This window comes from Crocodylus porosus, unplaced genomic scaffold (genome assembly GCF_001723895.1).
Source record: "Crocodylus porosus isolate Cpor-Errol unplaced genomic scaffold, CroPor_comp1, whole genome shotgun sequence".
Lineage (NCBI taxonomy): Eukaryota > Metazoa > Chordata > Crocodylia > Crocodylidae > Crocodylus > Crocodylus porosus.
The window spans coordinates 123,525,764-123,550,028 of record NW_017728931.1 but is presented as its reverse complement, the minus strand read 5'-3'; the positions used below and the strand labels follow the sequence as shown (position 1 = coordinate 123,550,028).

Below are 24,265 nucleotides of genomic sequence, written 5' to 3'. Positions count from 1 at the left end.
AAAGGTGTGATGGGATCTAATGTGTGATTCACACAATCATGCCTCATGCCATGTCACACATGCCTGGCAAGAAGTGCAATTGTGGGATGGTGCATTAGATCCCATTTCATCTTATTGCCAGTGCAGGGGGAGCCCGATCCCTGGCTCTCCCTGTACTGGCAAGCTCCTGGGGAGCTGTGATCCCTAGAGGTTGGGAGTGTGGGAAACCGCTGGACCCTGGCTATGGTGGCCCCTGTGATCCCCAGGGCTCAGGGTTTTTATGCTGGGCATGGTGCACCCTTGCAGCTGGGAGACCCATCAGCTGATGAAGCTCCCAGCTGCAGGGGAGACTCTGCTACATGTGCAAATTAAAGCTTGATAGCAACCAGCTATATAGTATACATTTTTGAGGTCAAACTTAATAGCTGACTGTTACTGTGTGATAGCTACTTCGCATGTGTAGCTGGTCTCCTGGTAACTGCACAATTAACCAGTTAATTGTGCAACACCTGTAATATGTAGAAGGGGCCTCAGTTACTGAAATCACCATTGCCATCATGATGAACAAACACCAAAGGTTCAGTGATTAACAGCAGCATAATCAAATTCCAGGTCCTCCCCTACATTTCATGATCATACATTTAATTCTCTGCTTCTGATCACTTTCCTAACAAAATAATCCATAGGAACGTATGATGGAAAGGGGCCTCCTGGACCATCTAGTCCAGTTCCCTGCATTTGTTAATCAAAGGAATACCCCAAATTGCCACTTTGAACTGTAACCCACAGCTACAAGGAACCTTACCTTAAACACCAAGAACATCTTGTAAGATGCTACAGGTGAAAGCAGAAAAGACAGTTCCCTGCCACTGCAGCAACAAGGGAGTAGTTGGTTAATACCATATTTTCTCACCTACCACGTGTCTCCAAATAAGACATTAATTTTATTTGGGAAGAAAGAATGAAGAAAATGGATTTTTCAGAGTTGTGGCTGCATATAGCAGGGACAGCCTAATCTTCAGCTCACTCACCCTCCCTTTTTTGTTCAAGCAAAAGCCACAGTTTGAACCCTTTCACAGCTAAACTGTCAGCAGGTCTTGGCCACTCTGCCAAGGTGATGCTTAAGACCAGACTCGATGGGTAAAGTTAGGATTTTGAAGGAAACTAAAAATAGTCTTCAGGGCCATGAAATAGGAAAAGAGAGATCAGGTAGGGGGTGCTAAATTGCAAATTATTGAGCAAACAAATAGCTCGATTAATGGAACATTATGACCTTTAAAAAGGAGAGGGGGTCTAATGAACCATGAAAACAATCAACTTCCTTAAAAATGCCTGAAAAGAAATTCTACTGCTGCTATTCTGGAAGGATATTTTGTTAGGCTAATTTTAGAAGGAAAGATGTGTGTGGTATATGAGTAAATGTGGTATATGCTCAGAAGATCCTAGGAAAGGACCATGGACCAAGGATATGCATATCTCATACAGATATGTACATGTTCAGTCCTCCTCTAAGTAGGTTTTACTGATACATAGAAACATATTCTGCTCCTAACAGATGGTGTAAATCAGAAGTCACTCAATCCAAATCAGTGACTTTAATTTTGACATATACTAATATAGCAGGGGACTCCACCTACAAGCTAGCAGTCTGCTTATCTAACTATCTAATAGAGTCCCAGCAGTTACAGAGGGTGGGTAGTTGAATGCGTCTCCCCGGCCTCACTCAAAGCTCTCCTGTATGATGAGACGGAAGAAATGATAAGAGTTTTTCCCTGAATAAGGTGAGATACCATTGACCACCCAGATAGCAGTTTAACAAGGTCTTATATTTATTGAGTGCTAGTTACAAAGTCTTAATTGGCCATGCTTATTGCTCGTTAGCAGGGAAGCACCCTGCCAAGCCTCTCGTGGCTTCCTCCCCCTACTTCCTTTTGCCATCACTTGTCCTCCAGATTCCTCGGACCTGTCTTTGGCCGTCCCCGTCGCCTGCAACTCCTTGGGTAAGTACCCCGCAGCTCACCCATCAGCTGTTGACCTGAAGTCCCTCGGGCTTACTTGCTCCTTTTCTGCTCGTTGTCCACTGGGTAATCCTCTCTTCCTCCAAGTGCCCAGACAGCAAGGTCCTGTCCCTTGCCACCTGTCTTTTAAGCATGGTGGCCACTTTTATTTCCCTTATCTCTACCCAGTGTGCCAATACTCATCAGCTGGGCTTGGTCAGCTGCTGACCATGTCCTTTTCAGGACCCCATCCCCTTTGGCTATCCCATGACTTTTCCCCAAGTAACAGGGTTTCTATCTTAACACCCTGTTACACTGAGTTACCTCACATTGCTCACATGGTTAGTAGATAAAGGCAGAGTTGGATGTACCCCTGGCTTTACTCGTAGTCACTTCTGTTCTTAGAAGGATTTATATACACTTATCTTTATGGAGGGCCCTGCAGCCTGCAGGACCAGTGCAGTGCTGCTATGGTGAGATGGAAGCAGGCTTTGTAGGGTCCAAAAAGTGGTTCACACCAATGTACATCACAAATTTCCCACTGGGCAGCAAAAATCTGAATATATGACCAGTCACTGAGTTGCAATGTGCATCTGCCAGCTCTTCCCTCAAAGGAAGCAGTTTGCATACGGCATGGAGCCTACTCCAGCCCCAACAGCATAATATCTGACATGGAGTGACACTTAAAGAGTGAAGTTTAGCTAGAATTTAGACCCCTACATCCTAGTGCGCAATTCATCTGTACCACGTTTAGCAGCTTAGACACCTGAGGGGACATCGGCATCTACATTTTCACCAGTAAAGTCACTTAAGTGCCTAACGCCATGCTCCTACATATGTCCAGAGGTGCCACAGTCTTGGCTAAGCATTCTTGTCTGTGTTATACCTAAGTTCCTTGAGGGACCTAATCCAGTAGGTATGCCAAGGCACCCAAGAGTTCTGAGCATACATAACACTTACCATGAATATTCAGTTCAGCATGATACACAACAGCCATATGCATTAAAAAACACAGGGGTGACAGGCACCCACCTTTTCAATAGCTCTTGAGCTTCCTGAGCACTGGCTCAGGAAGTGGGAGACTTAGGCTTTAGATCCTCTGTACACTGAGGGAGTTCAAACATCACCCATTTCTTGAAAGAGCACCCTAAACTTCACATCTTAGGCTAGGCCAGATGGAGAGGATACTCTCCATCACTCTGTTGAAGCTGTAACACTATGGAAAAGAAGACAAGGCTCTTGGAAGTAACATACAGCACAACAAGGAGCATACTCCTTTGCTCTATAATAGGATAATTTCCCTGGGTGGTGGGAGTCCAGGGTTCTGGTCCATGCTTCCAAGGACTCCTATGAATTTTCCAGTAAAGAGTCATTGGATAAAATCAAGGAATAGTGTTAGAAGCAAAGACAAGAGCTGGTCCGGGTGGGGCACCCATGGGGAGGCTGGGAAGTGATGGGAGGGTCAAGCCATGTGGGGGGCTCTGCATGAGCCCCCAAAGCCCCGAGGCTGCTGCAGGAGCAGTGAGTCCCCGGAGCTTTCCCCGTTTTTTTTTCTTGAAGAGCCGGAGCTGGCCTGGGTGGGGCACCCATGGTGGGGCTGGGGGAGCAAGGGTGGGGAGGTTGGGGGCTTGTGCAGAGCCCCCCACACAGCGTGGGGCATTGGGGGCAGCAGGAATTGACCCCCTGCCCAGCAGTACCCAGTGAGCACTGGGGCTTTTCTTTAAAGCACTGGGAGCTTGGGCAGGTGGGGCACTATGGGCGGGGCTGGGGAAGTGGGCAGGGGTCATGGGGGCTGGGGAAGCAAGGAGATCAGGGGAGCTGGTCCCATGCTCTCCTCCCCCAGTTCCCCTCCTCCACCCCTAGTACTTACCAGCTTGGAGTCCGGCTGGGAGCTGCAGCCACTGGGGACTGCCCAAATCATCAAAGCTCTCCAAATCTGTTCCGAAGATTTGGAGAACTTTGAATTGATTCGGAACTTGAAACTGGTCCCCTGCTTTGATTTGGATTCAGAGATTTGGCTGCCAAATCGAGCCAAATCTCCTCCGAATATGAAGCTTCGCACAGCGTAGTACTCAGGTCTTCCCCATCACTGCATAGGGGAATTTAGGTACCAAACTTCCTAATGAATGTTATGAATACTAAATCTAGAGCTGTGCGCTGAAAAATTAAGCATACTGATGTTCAGCACTGCCACAATTAAATCCTGTAGTGTTTCTGGACCACAGTCTTTCCCTGAGTGAGTGAACCAGGAACTATATCCACTAAGAGGAGGTTTTGTGGTGAAAAAGCTTTTATAACTGGAAATGTGGCCTGCTCTCACAGCGTGCATTTGTGGATTGCTCATTCTGCACCCTGCATTGCCATGAGAGAAAGGGCCTTTTTATGACTTTCACTGTAAACTGAACAAATATTTATCAGCTTAATGCTGATCAGCTTAGTGGAGCAGTTGCACCTGAAGGTGAAAAACCAGCTCTGACTGCCTTTCACCTGTACAGCTGTGACTTGCCCCTAGAGGCTTAGTGAGTAAGGGCAGGACTAGGAGCTAGGGGCAGGACCAGCTTGTTGCTTCTGCCAAGCAGAGCAAGTGGCTCATTTCGCCCTCCTTCCTTCCTGCCTTCCCTCACTGTGGGGGCCTCAATCTGACCTCCCCCCATAGACTTACCTGGAGGGAACTTCAGGAACTGCTCTCCACACTGCCTGGCTAAGATATGCATGTGTGTGCACATGGCACCCCCTGCTTGACTGCCTTTCTCTTGCTCCCCCCAGCCCCAATCAGCCCCTTGCATGCTGGAACTCTGCCAGCTTGCAAGGGGAACCTACTATTTCCCACTATTTTCTGTGATTTTCATCATACTTGGCCAACACTGTTGAGTGTCTCTGAGACCCCATTTTTTATCATTGTGACCCCAAGTTTGGGAGCCACTGCCCTACAGCTGTTCTGCCAAAGTTGAAGTCCTCCAGGCAGGGATAGTGTGGAGGGGCAAACTGTTGGCCAGCTGGGTGCTGCCTGAGCTCTGAGGGGCCCAATCCTGTTTTTCTTCAGAGCTTGCCCCCCATGCTGCCGCCAGCAGGGCTGCTGGCCAGTTGGGTGCTACCTAAACTCCAAGTGGCCTGATCCTTTTTGGAGTTCAGGCAGCACCTGGCCAGCTGGCAGCTTGGATGGGGGTGGCACAGGGGGGTGGGCTTTAGAGAAAAAAAGGATTGGACCCCTCAGAACTCAAGCAGTAAGCTGGTCCAGGGGGTGGCAGGAGGCATCATGGCTGCCAGATGCTCCAGTAGGAAGGCAGTGCCTGGCTGGGGGAGCCATGGGTGGCTCATCCAGTGGGGGGCAGAGGTGTTGTCTCCCAACTGCTGTGCACACTCCTAGGTGAGGGAGTGCATGCACCCCCCCCAGATTTGCGTGTGGGGCCGGGGTGTAGGTAGATTCAGGCTACCCACTGCAGGCTCAGGGCTCCCTGCCCTGCTGCCCTCCTGCCCACTGGGCTGTGGAAGCCCCTGCGGGGAAGGCAGTGGGGCGGGGAGTCCTGAGCCTGCAGTGGGAAGCCTGCATTCTCCCCACCTCCATGGGCTCTGCTCCAGCTGTAGGGAGAGACAGCATTGATCTTACCTGCATCATTGTAGAGTTGTAAAAATTTCCAATGTTTAAATGGGGTCATTCTGATGAAAAGTTTTGGAAGTAGGAGTGGTGGTGGTGAAGGGAGTGGCCACACGTTAATGGAACAGGAAAACAATTAGGCAGATTAGATATAATCCTGCCCTGGAGTGGCACAGAATAATCAGTGTTTTAAGCCACTTGAAGGTGTTAACATGCAGCCAATCCAGGGGTTAAGAACTACAGAAGCTACCTAAATTTACTGCATAATGTGGCCCTTTAAACAAAGTTGAGCTCTGGATCATGTGGCAGATAATGAAAGATGTTAGACACATAAAGGAGAAGAGTAGGGGTAATCACAGATTCCCTCCCATTCCCACTTACAAAGTGGCTTTCTTTTCATGATGCTGTTATCTGGGGATGGAGCTAGGTTGAGTTACAGCTGGGTTGCATTACAGAGGTGATTTCAGTGTTTCAGAACACATCTGTAATTTCTGACACTTTTATCACATCTCCCTCTATGAGTCCCTCCTGACAAATTTCCAACCCTAACGATAGACAACAGACAAGTTCAGTGTTGAAGTTTAAAATCCAAGATACTTTAGAAGGTGGTGAGCTGGATTTAAATTTTTCTGCCATTCATGAAAGAATAAGAATACACTAATGTTAATAATAATTTGGCCTCAAATCCTTCCATTTTGGCTTGGTATTATACATTATTATGAACTATTAGATTGTTTAGTGGCTGCTTTACACATCTAGTTCTATGGTTAGATTGTAAAATGGCTGCTATACATTACACCAAGGATGCTGAATGCATCAATGACTTCAGATAAGGTTCTTTGGGTAAATGTGATATCTTGTGTTAGACAAACTAAACAGTTGAATGTAAATGGCAGTGAAGATCAGAGGGATTGTGAGACAATAGGCGCGAGACAGGTAGGTTGGGGGGAGGAAAGGGGGAATGTTGACCTGGTGACAGACTGTAGCAGGTCAATATCAATGCATTCACATGTTCAAAAATGGAATCTCTTAGTAAATGGAATTAAGAACCTCTCTCTGTGATTGAAATCCTACTAGCTTAAAACTTCAAAGTTAATTAGTGCAAAGAATTCCTTGACCCTCAAGAACTTAACTGAAACACAGAAATACTGATTACATTTTGAATTATGACATGTTTTCTTGGCAGAGTACTGCCAATGGGCAAAGTCCTCCTGGAGGGCAGTCATGGTGATGCAGGATATCTGCAACACCCACACTGTTGTGGAGTCCAAGGCTGGCTAGCACAGTCTTAACAAACAACACTAGTCAAAAAGTGAGCATAGCCAGTATACTGGTGAGATACGTTGATCAATCTTTCCCTGGGTGTCTCTACTGGCAGTTTCCTTTGGAGACCCAGCTGAAATGTAAAGCCACTGCCATCAAGCTGAATCCCCAAGGAGGGCAGAAATGTATATATACTTGACCTTCTGTAGGTGCTTGTATCTCCAGGGAGCCAGGGCCTATGTGAACAATACACACCTCCCCAGCAAGCAGGGGTGAGCTGAGCTCCATGTAAAGAACTGAACTGCTATTCCAGATGGGTTTCCTATGCCTTTCACACTTATTACAGCCAGCCAATAGAATTAGGTTAATTAAAAAAGACCTCCAGGTATGCAAAGTCACAAAGAAAATGTAGAGGTCTAAATGAAAAAGCACCATATTGCAAACATACCTACAACTGATTAAAATGAGTTATAACAAAGAGGTCAGTAGAACTAAGCCAAAATTGATCCTGGAATCAGGGACTGCTCATGGCAGGAAATGCTGGAAATCAAGGTATAAGGTGTCTTGTAGAACAAATACAAACAAATAGCAGCATACATGCACTCCCAGAACAACACCCAAATGTCAGCCAAGGATTAAACATAATTTATATAATTTCTGTCACCATGGTAGCTAGGTACATTAAAACCAGAAGATCTAAACACAAATCAAATAAGCTACCTTCAACTGATGGCACAGACTGCTACTCCTCAAGACATAAATGCTAACCTAACCCTTTGAGACCAATAGAAAGAAGCCAAGAATTTCTAAATGAGATTTTCACTCTTCCTAAGCAGAAAGAAGAAAGATCAGAGCAGGTTAATTCTAATTTAACAAACTACTTTGAAAAATTTGCTTAAGGAACTGAGCCAGAAGGAGGTACATCCGTGAGAGAAGACAATTACATTGAAAAATAATACTACCATCTCAGTTAGCTAGTTATATTGCTGGGTCTATTATGAAATTCTCAGCACTCCATTGATTTTCCAGGGGACTTGGATGCAAGTCTATATTGGAGTTCTGAAGGTTATTCAGGGGGATAGATGTTTGTAACAAGGTAAATAGCACATGGCTTTGCATATTTCTCTGGACCCGATCCAACTTTCATTGACTGTGGTGGCAGCTGGACTGAGACCTTAAAAGAAAACCACAGAGCTATGTGTGCATGTACTGTGTACTTTTCCTTTTTGTAATGAAGTCAGATATTACAGCTAAGGGAATGAAAGATGAAAAGAAAATCTGTGACCATAAAGCCTTTCTCAATCTTACATTTGGCTGTAAAGCTACCTTTTATTTTGATATGATTGCATATTATTGATAAGCAGATTTCCTAATTTCCTTGCTGTTTCATGTTATTTTTGTGGGCGATCCATCTGAACCAGGCAAAGAAAGCCATTTGACAAGAGCTAATCAGGCATTTTCCAGAAGGCTGAAGGGGTAACATATCTGCACTTTCAGCAGCTTTCGTTCTCTGACTTCACAAGAAGCAGCATGCCTTCAGGGTGCAGGAAAAGAAAACGATTCTCTGAGAACAAGGCTAGCTCCTTTGCTTGGGGAAGAAAATTCAAGAATAGGTACCAATGGGGGTTGTGTGTTACTGAGAAAGAATGCAGTTTGAAAACAGAAAATATAATGCATATACAAAGCCCCTGACAAACAATAAACAGACTAATGTTCCCATTTCTGTAGTACAGTGATGGCAATTTATTTCCTCCGATTACGCATGGTATTTCTCAGGTGCACAGTCAACTGCTGTCTTTGCCAATCTCTTTTGTTTGTAAAAGGGCAATCTTGGCTTTGTTCTGCACCTGCATCATATTTCTGTGTGTCTATTATGCACTTACATGCTGCATGCCATCGTCTTAGGTCTCTTCTTAGTGCTACCTTCCTTCTTGGTTCCACATTCTGTTCCATTTAACTACCAGTACATACCTGTGTATATAAAACTCTTCTTAATTTAACCAGATCTTTTATGTACCTTGTTAAAATATAGGGATGATCCAGAGGAGATGACCCCACAGCCTTGTTCAGGTTTTACGATCACTCCTCCAATGACTTCCTGCCATTCAGTCTTCAAACCATTTGGATTCTCAAAATCAGACATTACTGTTGAAGGCAAGGATGTTTCTGGATGACAATCAGTGCCCTGATTTCCTGGATCACACCTAGAGAGAAGCAGAAACATCCTAGTCTTCTAAAGATGTGTTATCTTTTCTGTGATGCTATTCACAATTACTTAAGGCAACAAAGCAGCTTTTCTAAATTAGGTGTGAAAGAACCAGGCACCCTGACAGCAATTGTTCAGTTCCTGGCAGGGGGACCGCAGGTAGAAATGTTAAAGTTACTATTCATGTGGTTCTTTTAGATGACTTAAAAAAGTAAGGCTTTTATGCTCTCCATATTATGGGCATGATTTGCAAACAAGAATGCATACTTCTGTACATCTTCAGAGCTTGAAATATTCCTATTTTGCAAGGACTTAACTCTTGAGTCTGATATCTTTTGAGTTTAACAGATATCAAAGATCCTCTTCCTGCTGAAATAACAGTGCCTTTTGCCTTTGGCACAGATGGATCTTAGTTTCATCCCTGTCATAGTCAGAACATCCTGGTCATAGTAAGGAACACAGTAATAATACTGAAATCCCATAGTGGTCATGATTTATTTTTTAAAAAACTGTACAATTTTCTAACATTTTCAGTGTAATAAAATGAGTTGGCTCTGGGGGGGGGTTCTATACAAGCTACCTATTATTTAAAAAAAAAAATCACTGTTTCTATTTCCTTGATTAATTTAAAAAAATGCCAATCACTGTTGTGTCTAAATGATCCCTGGCTAAATCCCTGAGGTGAGACACACAAACATTAAGGCAACTCAGTCTGATACTAGCTTCTAAATAGCTTCCACCCTGGAGTTCATTCTGACATTGTGGGCATCTTTACATGCGCTTGGGGAATGTGGGGGCGGTGCTTTAATTAGTGCTCACAACTTCTCATGTATTCCCATGCTTCAAAATGGTGGCAGGGATGCATTAACTAAACCTCATTCAACGAGCTTTAGTTAAAGGCCCCCCACTACCTTTTTGAAGCATGGGGATGCTGAATACAGGAGACACAGAGACTCCTGGAGAACACTGATTAGCAAGCTCCGGCGTAATTACAGCATGTTGGAACAGCGTCCCTGCACATCTACAGGCATCCTATGGGACTGGCTGGATAAAATAGCTCCCTGGCTATACCTCTAAGGAAAGGGCAGGCAGGTAAGGATAGAGTGGGTGCAGTTCCAGAGGCTTTAGGAGAGTTTATTCATAGCACAGATCTACCGCATACTTTGTTTTGTTGTTTCCATGGACTGGAGTAATCGGCTGTTAATCTGGCCATGAAGTCTAACTCACATACTATTTCATGTATTTATTTTGATTCAAAACAGAAGCAAAGATACCTTCTTGTTCTACATCCTACTGTCACTATTAACTTATTAAATAAAACCTTAATCACCAGAGTTAGTATTTCTGAGGGAAACTGAAATGAATGCTGTACCTGCATATGCCATGGTCACACCAGCCATGCCCACTGCACATATTGGGACACTGCTGACCTATGTAGATATTGTCTAAAGCCCACTCATCTTGGGCTGTATAGTAGCACTGGCTCCAACGGAAACGGGTAGCACTGGACCTTAAAAAGAGTAACAGTGTTTTTAAATGTAGCTTGGCACAAGTCTAGGAGAGAAGCTGAAATGTTATTAAACAGAAACACAGAATAAGCGAGTACCACAGTCACACTTCTGCTTCCAAAAGATTGATGTATGTTAAGGTAATTTTGTATTTTTTTCTAAATACAACATCTTTATGTTTGGGATAAAATGATAGACAGCCCAGTGATTAATGACATTTCTGAGGAGTGTTACAGAGGTGCTTCAAGGGCTTCGTGTTTCATAGAAACAAGTTCTTGACAAAAAAATAGAAAACCCTTATCCATGAAAAGGGATCAGACTTCCATTCAACAGCATTTGGTGAAGAGAACAGGATACAAAACTAGATACAAGTGTACAGATTCTGAATTTGAGACCTTTCATTTCAAGCCTCAGTTAACAACTTTAATGGGTTGAATCTACATTGTGATAGTGTCTGTCCTAGTGTCTATTAGCCAAATAAAGAAAAAAACCCCTTTCAAATAACTTTTCTGAAATTTAAGAATTGTTCTTTATGTAATAATTGTTTCCATTCATTTACAGTTGTTTCATATTTAATAGAGGCAAATATTTCATTTTGCTGAGATGATTTTAAATTACCTTAAGATAAAATTACTAACGTTTTAAATAGTTTTTAGAGGCAGATCCATTTTACATACCACTTTTTTTTTTTTACTTTTCTTTTTAATGTTAGCACCTATTCATATATAATTTAAACACTGGGAGTCCATCCCAACAAGCATGTGTGTGCAGCTTGCGGTGCCTCAAACCTGTCTGAGGTGCTGCAAACTGTACATGCTGCATATGCAGCCATTTGTCACACTACTAATCCGCAGCATGGCAGTTTTTGTTGGTTAAAAAAAACACCACGAAGAAAAGTGGCATGGCACAGGCAGCAGCAGTGTGCATCTTCAGAACGAGAGCCTGGCCAGGCTCCAAGTAGCCAGATTGCCACCACTACCACCCCAGGAGGCCCCTGGGGCCCCAAGTAAGGGTGCTGGGGCCAACACAGGTACTGGCTTCAGCCTCCCTTACCCCACCCAAGGCAATTTGCCATGTGCCACAGTATGCATGCAGGGATGGGTCTGGGGACAAACAGCAGTGGTGCATATATGTGCCGCTGCTATCTGTCCTGTGGGAAATGCATGCTCTTGCACATGCACGCTTGTCAGGATGTGCCCTGGAAGTGCTTGCAGCAAACAAGGGATGTAATCTTTCCTTCCCTGACCTAAGTTTTGTGATTAGTGCAGATGAAGGTTATTTGATTTTTCCACCTGCTTAACCTTTCTAGAGGCTGATCCATTATCTAGAGCAGGGGTAGTCAACTTGCAGCATGTGTGCTACAAGTGGCACACAGTCAGCCTGTCTGGCACATGGAAGTCTTGGAGGGGGAAGAAAGCAGAGCAGCAGATCAGGCAGCGGAGTGGAATCAAAGTGACACTTGAGGAGGGTGTGGGGCTAATTTGTGGTATGTATGCCGGAAAGGTGGCTCTCATTGATCTAGAGAAAAACTGCCAGCATTTATCCTACCCATTAGGGCATAAATAGATGTAACAACTGCACTGATATCAAAGTATAAAGATATAAGCTGCTACAATGTAACTGTCACGTCTGGGTGTTTCTGTACCATCCCAATACAGTAAAACCCTGGCAACTTTAACACTTTTTCATTCAACAATTTAGCTATCTTGTACCAGGCAAACGTAACAGTTACATCACAGCAGTTGATACACATGGGAATGTTAGCTCTCCCTCCCCTTTTAAAAAAGTTAGAAGGTCAATTTGTCTGTAGCCTTATTTATTGGCTCAGGTGAGAGTGGTCTGTGCAAAGGCTCTTTTCAACCCTGTTGATAACTCATCCCTGTTGATAACCCATCACGATATTGGTACGATGCAATGTGATAGAATTTTGCAATGACCCAATAAGCAAATAAAAATTGTGAATTTCAGTATGTTTTTGGAATGTATTTTAGTATCTACCTGTACTTGCACAAAGACTAAGAGCCAAAATCAAACAGAATTCTCCTGCTTTGTTTTACTGTCCACTGCTTCATTTTACCATATCTTTTGTATTATCATACACCATGTTGGTTTTAATTTTGTGTAAACTGGTAGAATGGATAATTTTACTGTATACTTTTAGTAAAAACTATAATTCTACAAATTTTTTATTATTACCTACAACTTTTATTGCTCATTTTATTGTACAATTTTGGCAAAACCTCCTTCTATACTAGTACTTACTTGATTATTAAATATATTAAAAACAGCTCAGCATTTTTATTCAAATTATCTTTCCCTCCTATTCTAAATATCTACTTGTGATTTAAAAAAATGTCATAGGTGCTGTTGCATTACACCTAGTTAATAAGCCTAGGCAGGTCTGCAGGTTAAATACTAGTGCTCCCTTAGGATGGAGGATATTGACAGGTTGGACCATAATAGCTATGAATGATTCACTGAGCCCATAATGTTAATGATCCACATAGTAAGGACTCCCTAAGTATCCACAGACAGAGCAGGCTGTAAATAGTCATGGTTACCATTTATTGTTGATTTTGTCAATATTCTAAAAATAATTTGGCCTTGATTCCCTATCCTTAGTGGTGTTTCTATAATTCACTGAAGTGCCTGATAGAAAACCAAGAACCTGTTAAATAACGGTGCTGCTCAAAGCACCTTAGGGCAGCAGTTCTCAACCTTTTTCACCTTACATCCCACCTATGTAAATCCAAAAAATCCTGATCCCACAGGTTGACTAGTGGGGGGCGGGGGGAATCCCCCAGAGGTCAGCTGAAGAGGGGAGGGGAGGTCCCCCAGAGGCTGATCAAAACGTACAAAAGTGAAACCGGCTGTCCCACTGTGGCACTTCCAGTTTCATTGACACGACCTGAGTCCCACCTAAAGGACCTTCGCATCCCACCAGTGGGACGCCTCCCACTGGTTGAGAAACCCTGCCTTAGGGAGTGTCTTTGCATTTCAATGAGGTCACAATTTATGATCCCAAAAGAAGAACCATAACATTGGTATTAGCTCATATTTTCATTAACAGAATAATAATACTGAAAAAAATTACATACCATAAGGGGTAATATGCTTTTAGAGACAAAAACTATGCCCCCCTCAAAATCTCCTCAAACAACACCTCTCACCATTGAAAACAAAAACTAAAAAAGTCCACAAACAAAATTATTTAACTTTCAGCATTGCTCCAAGCCATAGGGATGGGAGTGTTATATCTGCATTCCCTTGCTTTAACCAAGTCTGCAAAGAACTCAATTATATAATACCGGAGCCTGCAGGGGGCACTATTGATGGCTGAAAGGGCACACAGGCCCCTAACTTCCTCTGAAACTCAATTCAATAAGCAGCACGACCAGTTTCCTGTAACAAAAGAATCAAGGGGGTCTAGAGTAAGAGGCTATTCCTCCAACTGGCCAAGTCAGCTATGCACACAGAGCGACCAACACATTATCGCACACATATGCCTCTGACGTGGAAGTGAAACAGATTTCACCCCATCAGGCTTTCAATCACTCTACCTGGGTGTTGGGACTAGCAAGCCTACTGGGAACAATTTATACCTCTTTTTTGTGCTACGAGTTCTGAGGAAATTTAATTGAGAAGATCCTCTACATTTTGTGCTGCAGCACCTCAGAGATGCTACTTGCTGTGCATCTGACCATGAACCACATGGCACTGGGGCTAGGGCCAATGGACTGTGCAAGAGATGCCTGGGCACGCTGCCAACAGTGACAGACCAACAGGTGCCTCTGTGTTGTACGCTAAGAAAGCTGGCAGTCTGTATAAGCAGAAGCTTTTCCCACTCGCAGTACATATCCTTCCTTTTGGGAGAAGGGACCTCCTCTTTGATACAGAATATGGAGTAGAATTACATTAGGTGCAACAAGTAGCTGGAGCAGGAACAACAGACCTGAGTAAAGATCATCAAAAAGCTAGAAATGCAGCTACATGCCTACAGTGGTTCAGGCCTGAAGCTGGGGGGGGCACTAGAGCATGCCTCCCTGCTCAGCTAGAGCAGACAGCAGGGACCAAAGCTAGCTCAGCCACCTTGCAAGGGGTAGAAGGGATTTGGAGGGGAGATACAAAGCATCCTGAGATGCTGGGGGACTGAGTTAACTTAAATCTGGAGGGGATCAGGGACAGAAGTTTAATAAATCAGACTAACCTCAATCAGTTAAGTGTGATACTACATTCATCCAGGTTTATCTTAAACCAGTTTCAGCCATTTTGAAAGTGATTTATAGGCACTGAACTTAGGTTGTGTTACAGTTTGGAACTGGTTTCTGATCATTTATGCTGGTTTATGTGCAATTTCTGTCCCTAGCCCAGAAGGACAGAAGTCAGCCCTTGTTCTTATTTTCTGTTCTCAACTGGTGCACCAGCTTCAGCCATGGAACTGCATATAGTTAATGTTGCTGTATTATAGTTTAAGAGAAACACTTGTATTGAGTAATGGCATAAGATTTGTTACTTTTACTTACTGGATTGAGCAGGTTACACCAATGATTCTCAGTTAGGGTGTTATAGCACCCCTAGTTCCTGGAGATCCTTTCAAGGGTACCCTGGGGTGCTATGCAATGTTAGCACTGTTAGGTGTAAAAATATGATTCACAAGATAAAACCAGAGCTTTCAAAAAGCAGTCCATATTGTGAAAAATATTCTGACCTGTTGTGGTGTTTTGTGTTCTCTGCAACAGAAATACTGTTCTATTATCTTTCCATAGTTAAAAACAAGTGAAAACTGAGAGCTGGCTTTTTCCAAGAGGTGCCTTGAGTCTGAGGGGTGCCTCACATCTAGTGAGGGGTACCACAAATGAAAAAATGTTGAGAACCACTTGTTTAGACCAAGAGAAATGTGGGCAAAAACACTGTAGAGTATGTGAAACAGTCTGATCACCAGATATAGGGGCTGGGGAGCCATTTTTTTTTCGAATTAAGCTTATCTTCCACCCGTCTGTTTATTAAAGAAAAAAAGAACGCTTCTCAGCATCATTCTGCTGAGGTCTTATCATGGTAGCTCTGTAACTGTCCTGCAACTGTGCTAATTTTATGTCATGGCAAAACAATATAGTTTGATTCCTCACTGCAACACAATGATAAATTGGAGAAAAGGGGCCATATGAATATGAAAATGATCATCACATTGCACTGAATAATAAAAGCTATAACGCATATTTAGAGTCCTGTCTGCAATAAGTATATTTAGGGTAAATTCTTGATTGCAAAAACAGTAGTAAAAGCTTGTCTCCTCCCATATTTTTGGAAAGTTCTCCAAAGCTGTGCTGTATCTCAAGGTAACAACATCTTAGGAGGATTATTCTATTAAACATAGTAATCAGCAGTCTTAAAAAGTTGTTTTAATTAAAACAAAAAGTATAAAAGGCTGAGTGTTGGCTGCATTTTTAGGGATAAGACAGTTGTGTGAACAATCACCATTTGGCTAACTATAAACACAGGAAGTAAAATATCAAAAATGTAAAAATATCTCTTTTTTAAAAAATGAGACACTTCCATTTATCACTTTTTCCAAATTTTATTAATTTTTTTGCATGATTGGAAATACTTCTGGAAGATCAATCAGATTTTAGCTTTCTTGATTACATTATACTTGAGTCTGGTTGATGTCAAATAGAAGGCACTGTTATAGCATTTAAAACAACAAAATCAAACTGAATCAATCAAACAAACAAACAAACAGAATCAAACTGATTCCCAAATGTGGGAAAAGGTATTGTAGACAAAACACTGTCCTTTCTCTTATATAATTTTTCTGTGTGACTCAGAATTAACATGCTGCTTTCTCCCCTGACATTGGGGAAACCTGAGGTGCCAATACAAATTTGAGGCAGATAAAATTATATTTGCTACCTTCTGAGTTACTGTAATTACATTTACCCAATTATCCTGAAACACACATTCAGTCATTAGGTGTTGATTTGTTTATGAAGTCAGCAACTGACAGCTGTTTGTATCTCATTAAGGCCTGTTCATATGTAAATATCGCTCATAAAACTGAAATTAATTTTCATCAGGGTTAGAAATGTTCAATTCATGTACAATACAATTTCAAAGAGCAGGTGCATACATCTGATTTTTTTCCAATACAACTCACACCCACATTTTCTAACATAACAGATCTCAAATAACACAGGGATCTTGTAAAACCACATTTGCTTGGATACACTATTTTACACAGTGTAAAAATACCAGAACATCCAAAACATGCCTAGAATGCTCACTACAATAAAGGGACATTGTCCCCATGCTAAATATTCAACCACAGAACAATCTTGCCTGTTGTGCAGAGCTTGAGCAACACAGCTGTGCCTGCAAGAGTAACATGGTGAATGTTGAGACGACTTCCACCACAAACTGGTGGCAGAGCATCTGCACTGCGTGGCCACAGCTGTTACTTTTGTTTTTGAGCCGTCTTCTTTGTACAGGTGAATGTGAATCCACTAGTCCCCAAGTTAATGGCTATTCTCTAATGTCAGAAGACAAGGAATACTTCTGTGGTTCACAATGGATTGAAGGATTTGGTTTTAAATTAATACTAGACGTACTAGGTGTGCTGAATGTACTTACTGAACATGAACATGAGGTCAAATTATTTTTGAAGGAATAATGATTACTGAATTATTTACAAATTAGGCCTATTAAGAGGTAAATAATGCCCTACCACAATCCAACCACAACTATGCAGGGTAGCAAGGGCACCGCTTCACAGACTGCATTACTGCTGCTGAGCTTTTGTGTCTGGGTGTACAGAGTCCCCACTTATTTGCTGCTACTGATTCCAGGAACAAGTAGGTGAGGAGGGTTTAGCAGGTTTGGAGCAGTTTGTACAATACTCTCATCCCTCACACAGTGCCAGGAGAGCACAACACATGAAATAAAGTGCTGATGTAGCACACTGTCCCATGTAAGCAGAGAGGAAGTGCTCCACAGGAAATGTGCCTGGGACAATTCCCCCAAGGGCTGCTCTCCGGGCTGTATGGGTTACGCTCCCCTTAGCTGTTCCTATAGGCACAGTGACATAGGAGATGGCCAAGGTAACTAGGAGGTGGTTGTATTTTTTACTGCTCTAGCACTTACCTGCAGTTAATTGTTTTCCATCTGCTCCATTCAAAGGAGAACTTAAGAAAATAGAATAAAATATTTGCATAAATTTGTTTTTAGGTGTGTAAGAGGCCCAGTCTGTACTCTCCACTCAAGCAGCCTCATGCAACTTAAGATGATAATTCTGGCAAGAATCTGGTCTGTTTTGTGCATATTGGAAGGAGAAGAGTGCTGGGAGCCTTTCTTCCTTCAAGTGCACCTGCTAATTGAGCAAGCTATGGACCTAGAATTCCTTTGAGCACTAGGCAGAGACTCAGCAAACATGCCTATAAGCTCTCCATTGTTTTAATGGGGTACAGTCATCTGCCTTTGCATAGTCTAAAAGTAGGCCTAGGGCTGGGGTGGGAAGATTATGCTGCTTTATGGAGAACTGCAGAGCTTACTCTTTAGCCATCCTCCTGAGCCAATCCCCTTCTACAAGTCTGGAAGGCTCAAGAATGCTCCACAGCCAGTGCATCATACACTGCTACTCTTTATAAAAGCAACTGTATTAATCTTATATGTGTTAAAACTGAGAAGGGAGGTGGTTATGTCCTAACTCTGCTCACTGATGAAAAAGGAGGGAAGAAAGGTAGTGACTGAGAATCGCTTGGAGTCTCTCATTACTTTTTGATGGTGGGTATACTATCACTTCTCCCCTTGATTTTGAATTTGAACACTTATCATCATGTCATAGTCATATTGAAAAGTATTTATGGACAGGAAGGCATGTATAGTGACAATCTGTATCATAATTACATACAAAATTCTGTTTCTAGAAGGAACTTCTGTCAGACACAGAACAGAACATGTAATATTTATGATTTGTACATGGCATAAAAGAATGACTTGACTAATATTTTATCATGACTCTTCCCTTCAGACAAGTCTGGCAAATTAAAAATGCCATCCTATATGTCAAGGTAATCTAAAATACCTTAATGAAAAAACACCAACAGTCTAAGAAACCTTGGGTGCCTTGAGATCCTTTCAAAGGTGCAGCAGGGTGCCACGCAGTGTTAGCACTGTTAGGTGTGTGAACATGATCTACAAGATAAAACTAGAGGGGGTGTCCCCATAAGTGGGAATGTGCATTTCCTGGTGACAAATAGCAGTGGCACATATTTGTGCTGCTGCTACTTGTCTCTGGGCATGCCCCTGCACACATGCTCTGGTGCATGGCAAACTGCCCTGGGTGGGGTAGGGCTGGCCCCAGCAGTGTTACATGGGGGCCTCCCGGGTGCACAGAGCCTGGCTGGAGCTACTGCATGGCTCTGGCTGGCCAGGCTTCAGTTTCAGGCAGCACATGCTGCTGCCATGTGCACTGCACTACATTTTTCTGGCGCATGTTTTTTTTTTTTTTAGATACAGAAATTTCCTGGTATCTAAATTTTGCCGCCATGCTGCATATATGTAGTGCAGCAAACAGATTAACATGTGCCATGTACATTTTGCAGCTCCTCAAAAAGCTTTGAGGTGCCACAGCTGTACCTTCCCATTCACAGGGATGCAGTCAAAGATTTCAAATAGGAATCCATAGTACTATAAACATTCTGACCTGTTACGGTCTTTCTGAGTAGTTTGCAAGAGAAAAATTGCTATTATTTTCCATAGTCAAAAAATAAGAAAACTAAGCTGACATTTTCTGAGGGGTGCCTCAAGTCTGATAAAGTTTATAACATTGGTCTAATATAGCAACTTTGACAGAATATACATCTCCTAAATTAATTTAAAAGCCACCTTATTTTGGAGGCTGTGAAGTGCTGAACCCCTCATGGTGGTTGCTGTTTGCCTAGGGATCTCACAGATTTATCAGCTGAGAGAATTCAACACCTTGCAAAACCAGGCCCATCATCTTCAAACCCTCTGCATCACATCTATTGGTATTAAAGCTGGGATAGATTAATTTTTCATAACTTTTTGTCCTAGTAATCAGTTGTTTGTCAAACATTAGACACTGGGTACTTCCTCACTTTTAATCCTTTACAAAATTCTATCCCCCACCAAAGTTCTGTCTGAGACTCATGCAAGTGTTGATAGCAGGCTTAGCAATAATGGCACAGTATCTTGGAAAGGGGGATCATCAGAGGAAATGTGAAACAGGGGATGGGTGGCATTAGGCCACGGCAAATGCAGAAAAATGATAGAGAACTGAACCCCCCCGCCCAAAAACAATGAAAAATTAATCTACCCCAGCTTGAATTCCAATAGCTATGATGCAGAGGGTTTGAAAATAAGCAAGGTGTAATTTGAATTGAAATGATGGAGTAATTTTTATTCTCAGATGAAGGAAGTTGTGAAGATTTATAAGATTTATGACAATCTGTTATTTTAATATTATAACAAAGGCTTTATAAATAAATAATGGAATAAATCATTTAGTTAAAACAAATAAAGGTGTAAAGGCAGGAAGAACAATTATGATGGCAGGAAAAAGGAGGAGGGCAAGACTTTCTGGTAAGTTTTTTTTTTTTTTGCAAGAGACCACTGCCCTTGAAGACCTCTGCAGTAAAGGGGGAACAAGAGGTTGGAACATTTTGGAATTATTAGTGCACATTTGAACAGGGCTTCAGGGATATAAACAGCTATGAAAGAGCAAAAACATTATGAGGAATGATTATTAAGTTTGTGGGGAGCCCTTTCTAAATAATTTAGGTGCTGTTCCTGTAATGAGGTGGAAGGGAGTGTTGCTTCACTTAAATAAAACAAACACTGGCTGATCTTATCACTGCATTACAATCTAACTATATTAGGAAGATATTTTGTGACAAAGTATCTGTATCTGAGCCAAACACAGAAATTATTGCTTACTCAGGGATCCATTGCCTTGAGTAAGGTCTGCAAGGGATTTGGCTTTCTTTATGATATAAAGATAAAGTTAGGTCAAACACATCCAAACACAATTTCTTACCAAGTTTTCTGTGGTAAAAGGACAGTGATTCTCCTCCACTGCGTGAATTCACTGGAGTGATAGATACTTGCTGATGTAAACTCCTGGCAGCTAGGCATACTTGGAAGGCATTCCTTAAAGTAAAACATTTCAACATTGGGTTAAATATGGAGACAGCATTAGGAGCCAAGTAGCTACTGGAAGTGAAGGTTTCACCTTCAGTGAATCTGGAGGTTACATGGTCTAGATCAGGAGTTAGCAACATTTTTGGGCAGTGCCAAAAAGCCCTGTAACTTCAACTTGCACGTTGTTGGCACACCAGAGGCAGATGGCAGGGGATTCACAAGGGGCCCAATCCTTGTAATGCAGTGCAGCCCTGGCCCCTTCCCTGATGTCTGCCTTGAGGTGCATTTGGATCTGCCACTGGAAAAGAGCTGGGACAGGGCTCTGTGGACCCCATACAGCTGCTTGCATCCTCCCAGCTGCCTGCCACAGCCAACCCTGGCTCTGGGCAGGCCCCTGCCACTGGTCATGGAGCCCAGGTTGCTTGCAGCAGGTGAAGGTCAGGTTGCAAGCAGCTTCATCAGGGTCCATGGAGCCATGGCCCAGCTCATTGCTTGTGGTAGGTGCACCCATGCCTTGGGGCAGACAGTGGGGAAGGGGCTGGGCTGTGCTGACCCCAGATCCTGGTTTAGATGTTACAGCAAAGAACTGGGAGGCAGAAGGATTTGGGGATGAGCGAAGAAATTTCTTTCATAAATTAATAATAATAATATAGAAGATCATATCGCTCATTTGCAACAGGTCTATTTAGGATTAGTCCTTTATAACGGTTTTTCTTTCAAGTGGATGCCTAATGATATTTTTCAATGTTCACAATAGCATCTAATGCTGCTATTAGTATAAATCTACAAAAGTCTCTTGATGCCCATGTGCTGTCCTGCTGCATTTGATTTTTCACATTCTCAAAACAGCTTGGTTCTCTATCTTTCTCCTCCTTTCTTGTAGTGGATGTAAATGTAATTCATTTCTCTAGTTTCTCAAAGGTATAATGCCCAAATGCTTCAATGGCCTCCTCATTACCTTTTTGAGAAGGTAAAGGCCTCAGTGGCCTCCTCATTACCTCTTTTAGTTCCTTTTCCAAAAATACTTCTGTTTTTATGTGCAGAACCATGTCCCAAACACCAGGGTGGGGTGCCACTGTTACTAAAGTACTTGAATAATGTCTTCCAGACTGTATTTTATTTTCTTGTTTATACTTCCAGTTTTTTAGTTACTTCAGTCTACAGGTGCTGGATATTTGCCTAATTATTTTCTACCCATTACCACTTCCCCAACAGTTTTACTATTCATTGTTTTACAGCATCATTCTTTTCCTATTTTTCTATATCATCCTTATTAGTCAAGGCAAATCATGCTCAACTTTTTTCCCCAGGGGGCTGGATGGGCAATGCCTAGTCTGTGCATGTGCCAGATCTGACTGGTGGTCCCAATCCAGTGCCTAGGGTGGGTGCAGTGGACACAATATGGCTGCAGAGAAGAGGGCAAAGGGCAGTTCAGCCCCAGCCTGGCCCTGCAGAGAAAGGGGCTTGATCCAGGCCCACAGGGGAAGAAGGGTCATGGCCTGACTCCAACCTAGGGGAGGTGGGAGAACAGGAGGGAGCGTGGCCTGGCCTCCTGTGGGAAGGGGCTGTGGCGCAGACCCATGGGGGGAAGGGACCTGGCTCAGCTCTGACCCAGCCCCAGGGGGAAGAAATGGGTGCAGCCCAGCCCAACCAGCTGTGCTGGGCTTGGGAATTTCGCAGGGAGGAGGGTGGCCATATTAATGGCCACTGCTCCCCCACGGCCAAATTTCCTAATCCCTAGGGAGCTCTGTGGGTCAAATGTGATGGCTCTGTGAGCCACATTTGGCTCATGGGCTGAGAGTTGAACACTCCTGCTCTAGGCCATATTCTTAACAATAAGAGCAGTGCAATCCTGACCAACTCAGTAAAGTTATGCAACAGATATATATATATATATATAAAATATAATACTTGGCTACATTAGTAATATAGTGTAAGTGTATAATTTTTTAAAATTAAAACAATGGATATTGGTATTCATTAGTAGAAGTAAAAGCTTGGTCTTATTTTGGTAATGTGTTCTGCAATTAAAAACTAAATTAAGATAAAATTATACTTTATCTGCTTTTCATTTGGTTGTTCTTTATGTAGATTCTATTTCTGCAATAAGATCAGACCAGAGGTCGGGATTTGTCTACCTGCAACTTATTACAGTATGGGATTTCAGACTGTCAGCTCCTTGAGACAGGGCCTTGACTTACCTGGTAGGCACTTAGCATGTCTTGGGAGCTGTATAATTATTAGTAAAAGAATAGTACTTCACAAGTACTCAAAGTGACCAGGAATATTTGTATAATGAATCTTATAGAAGCTCAATACGTATTCAACACAGCAGTGGAGCCTTGGTGCGCCGTGCAGCCCCGACCCCTTCTCTGCCATCTGTCCAAGCAAAATACCTCCATGTGCCATGCTTTGGCACTTGTGCTGGGTGTTGCCTACCCCTGCTCTAGTCATTCAATCTATCCCTTAACAATCTGAAAATACTGAATGCTTGCTGGGAGATATGGAATACCACTTCTGAAGGGATAGTTTCCTTTCTAGTAGTTTTCAAACTTGTCTCTGTCATCTTGTAGAAATGGTCTTAATAGATCTAATCAGTGAGTGAAAAGCAAAAAAAGCTTTCAGACCAATTATCAGACATTTTGACCAATTGTGTTCTTTTTACTGGCTACATTATCTGCTTTAGTCTTTTCTTTTTATCATGGCAACATCTGGTCATGTGAGAAGAATTATTCAACTCCAGGCTCTTCCTTCTGAAATCAATGCTACCGAGATATGATAAAACTCCTGAAATCTAAAAGCAACTGATCTTTCACTAATGATAAGGCCAGTAGTACCAGCTCATACACACCATTTTAGTGCTTTCCAAGCAGTGATACATCCCTGAAAGAGAAACTGAAATGTTTAAACTTTAAACTACTGCCATTTTTGTACTCTGCTTATCAAATTAAATGTGCCAAGACAACATGGCACAGGAAAATCTTTCACTATACATGAAAGGTGCTGGATTGGAGCCCCAGACACTAAAATCCTCCATATGCATCTACATTGCTATGCATCTATGCATTGCTCAGGGCACTAGTACAAGTGTCTCTCCACAAGAAGGAAAGAGAGACAAGAGAGTAATTCTCTCCCTTGGCTAGTAAAACTTTGGCTTCTCTTCTGAGACAGGCAGTGAGGATGCAAATTAGGGGCAAATGTGATATTCACACCTATATAGTTGAATAAGACTGAGATAATCAAGTCACATAAACAAATAACAGACTCGAGACCATTGTAAATGCTAGTGAAAGGCTCCCTGCACTGGGTTTGAATCGGTGATCAGAGGTGAAAGACTCCATATTACTAATCTCCTGGAGGAACACACTTTTCATCTACAAAATGATTGAGTATGTGGGAAACTAGGTTCCAGTAAAGAAATGTATCTTACTCACAGAAAGAAAGAAAGTAGCGGCGGAAAGGTCTGAACTTCCACACTGTAACTCTTTATTGTATCCTCACCCGTTAACTTCTTTCTAATTCAATCTATTTTTTCTATAACTTTGTATTTCAGATCCTCATA

At 42.6% G+C, this 24,265-nt stretch overlaps 1 protein-coding gene across 1 annotated transcript in view; it reads right to left on the bottom strand.

Moving 5' to 3' along the window:
- The window catches only part of RELN (reelin), a 560,682-nt gene that overhangs the window by 123,121 nt on the left and 413,296 nt on the right, over nt 1-24,265 (bottom strand). Inside the window, exons 22-24 of the mRNA XM_019543587.1 lie at nt 20,600-20,712; nt 10,413-10,550; nt 8,852-9,038 (exon numbers count right to left, since the gene is read on the bottom strand). Coding sequence (XP_019399132.1) covers nt 8,852-9,038; nt 10,413-10,550; nt 20,600-20,712 — 438 coding nt within the window. The remainder of the gene's footprint in view (nt 1-8,851; nt 9,039-10,412; nt 10,551-20,599; nt 20,713-24,265) is intronic.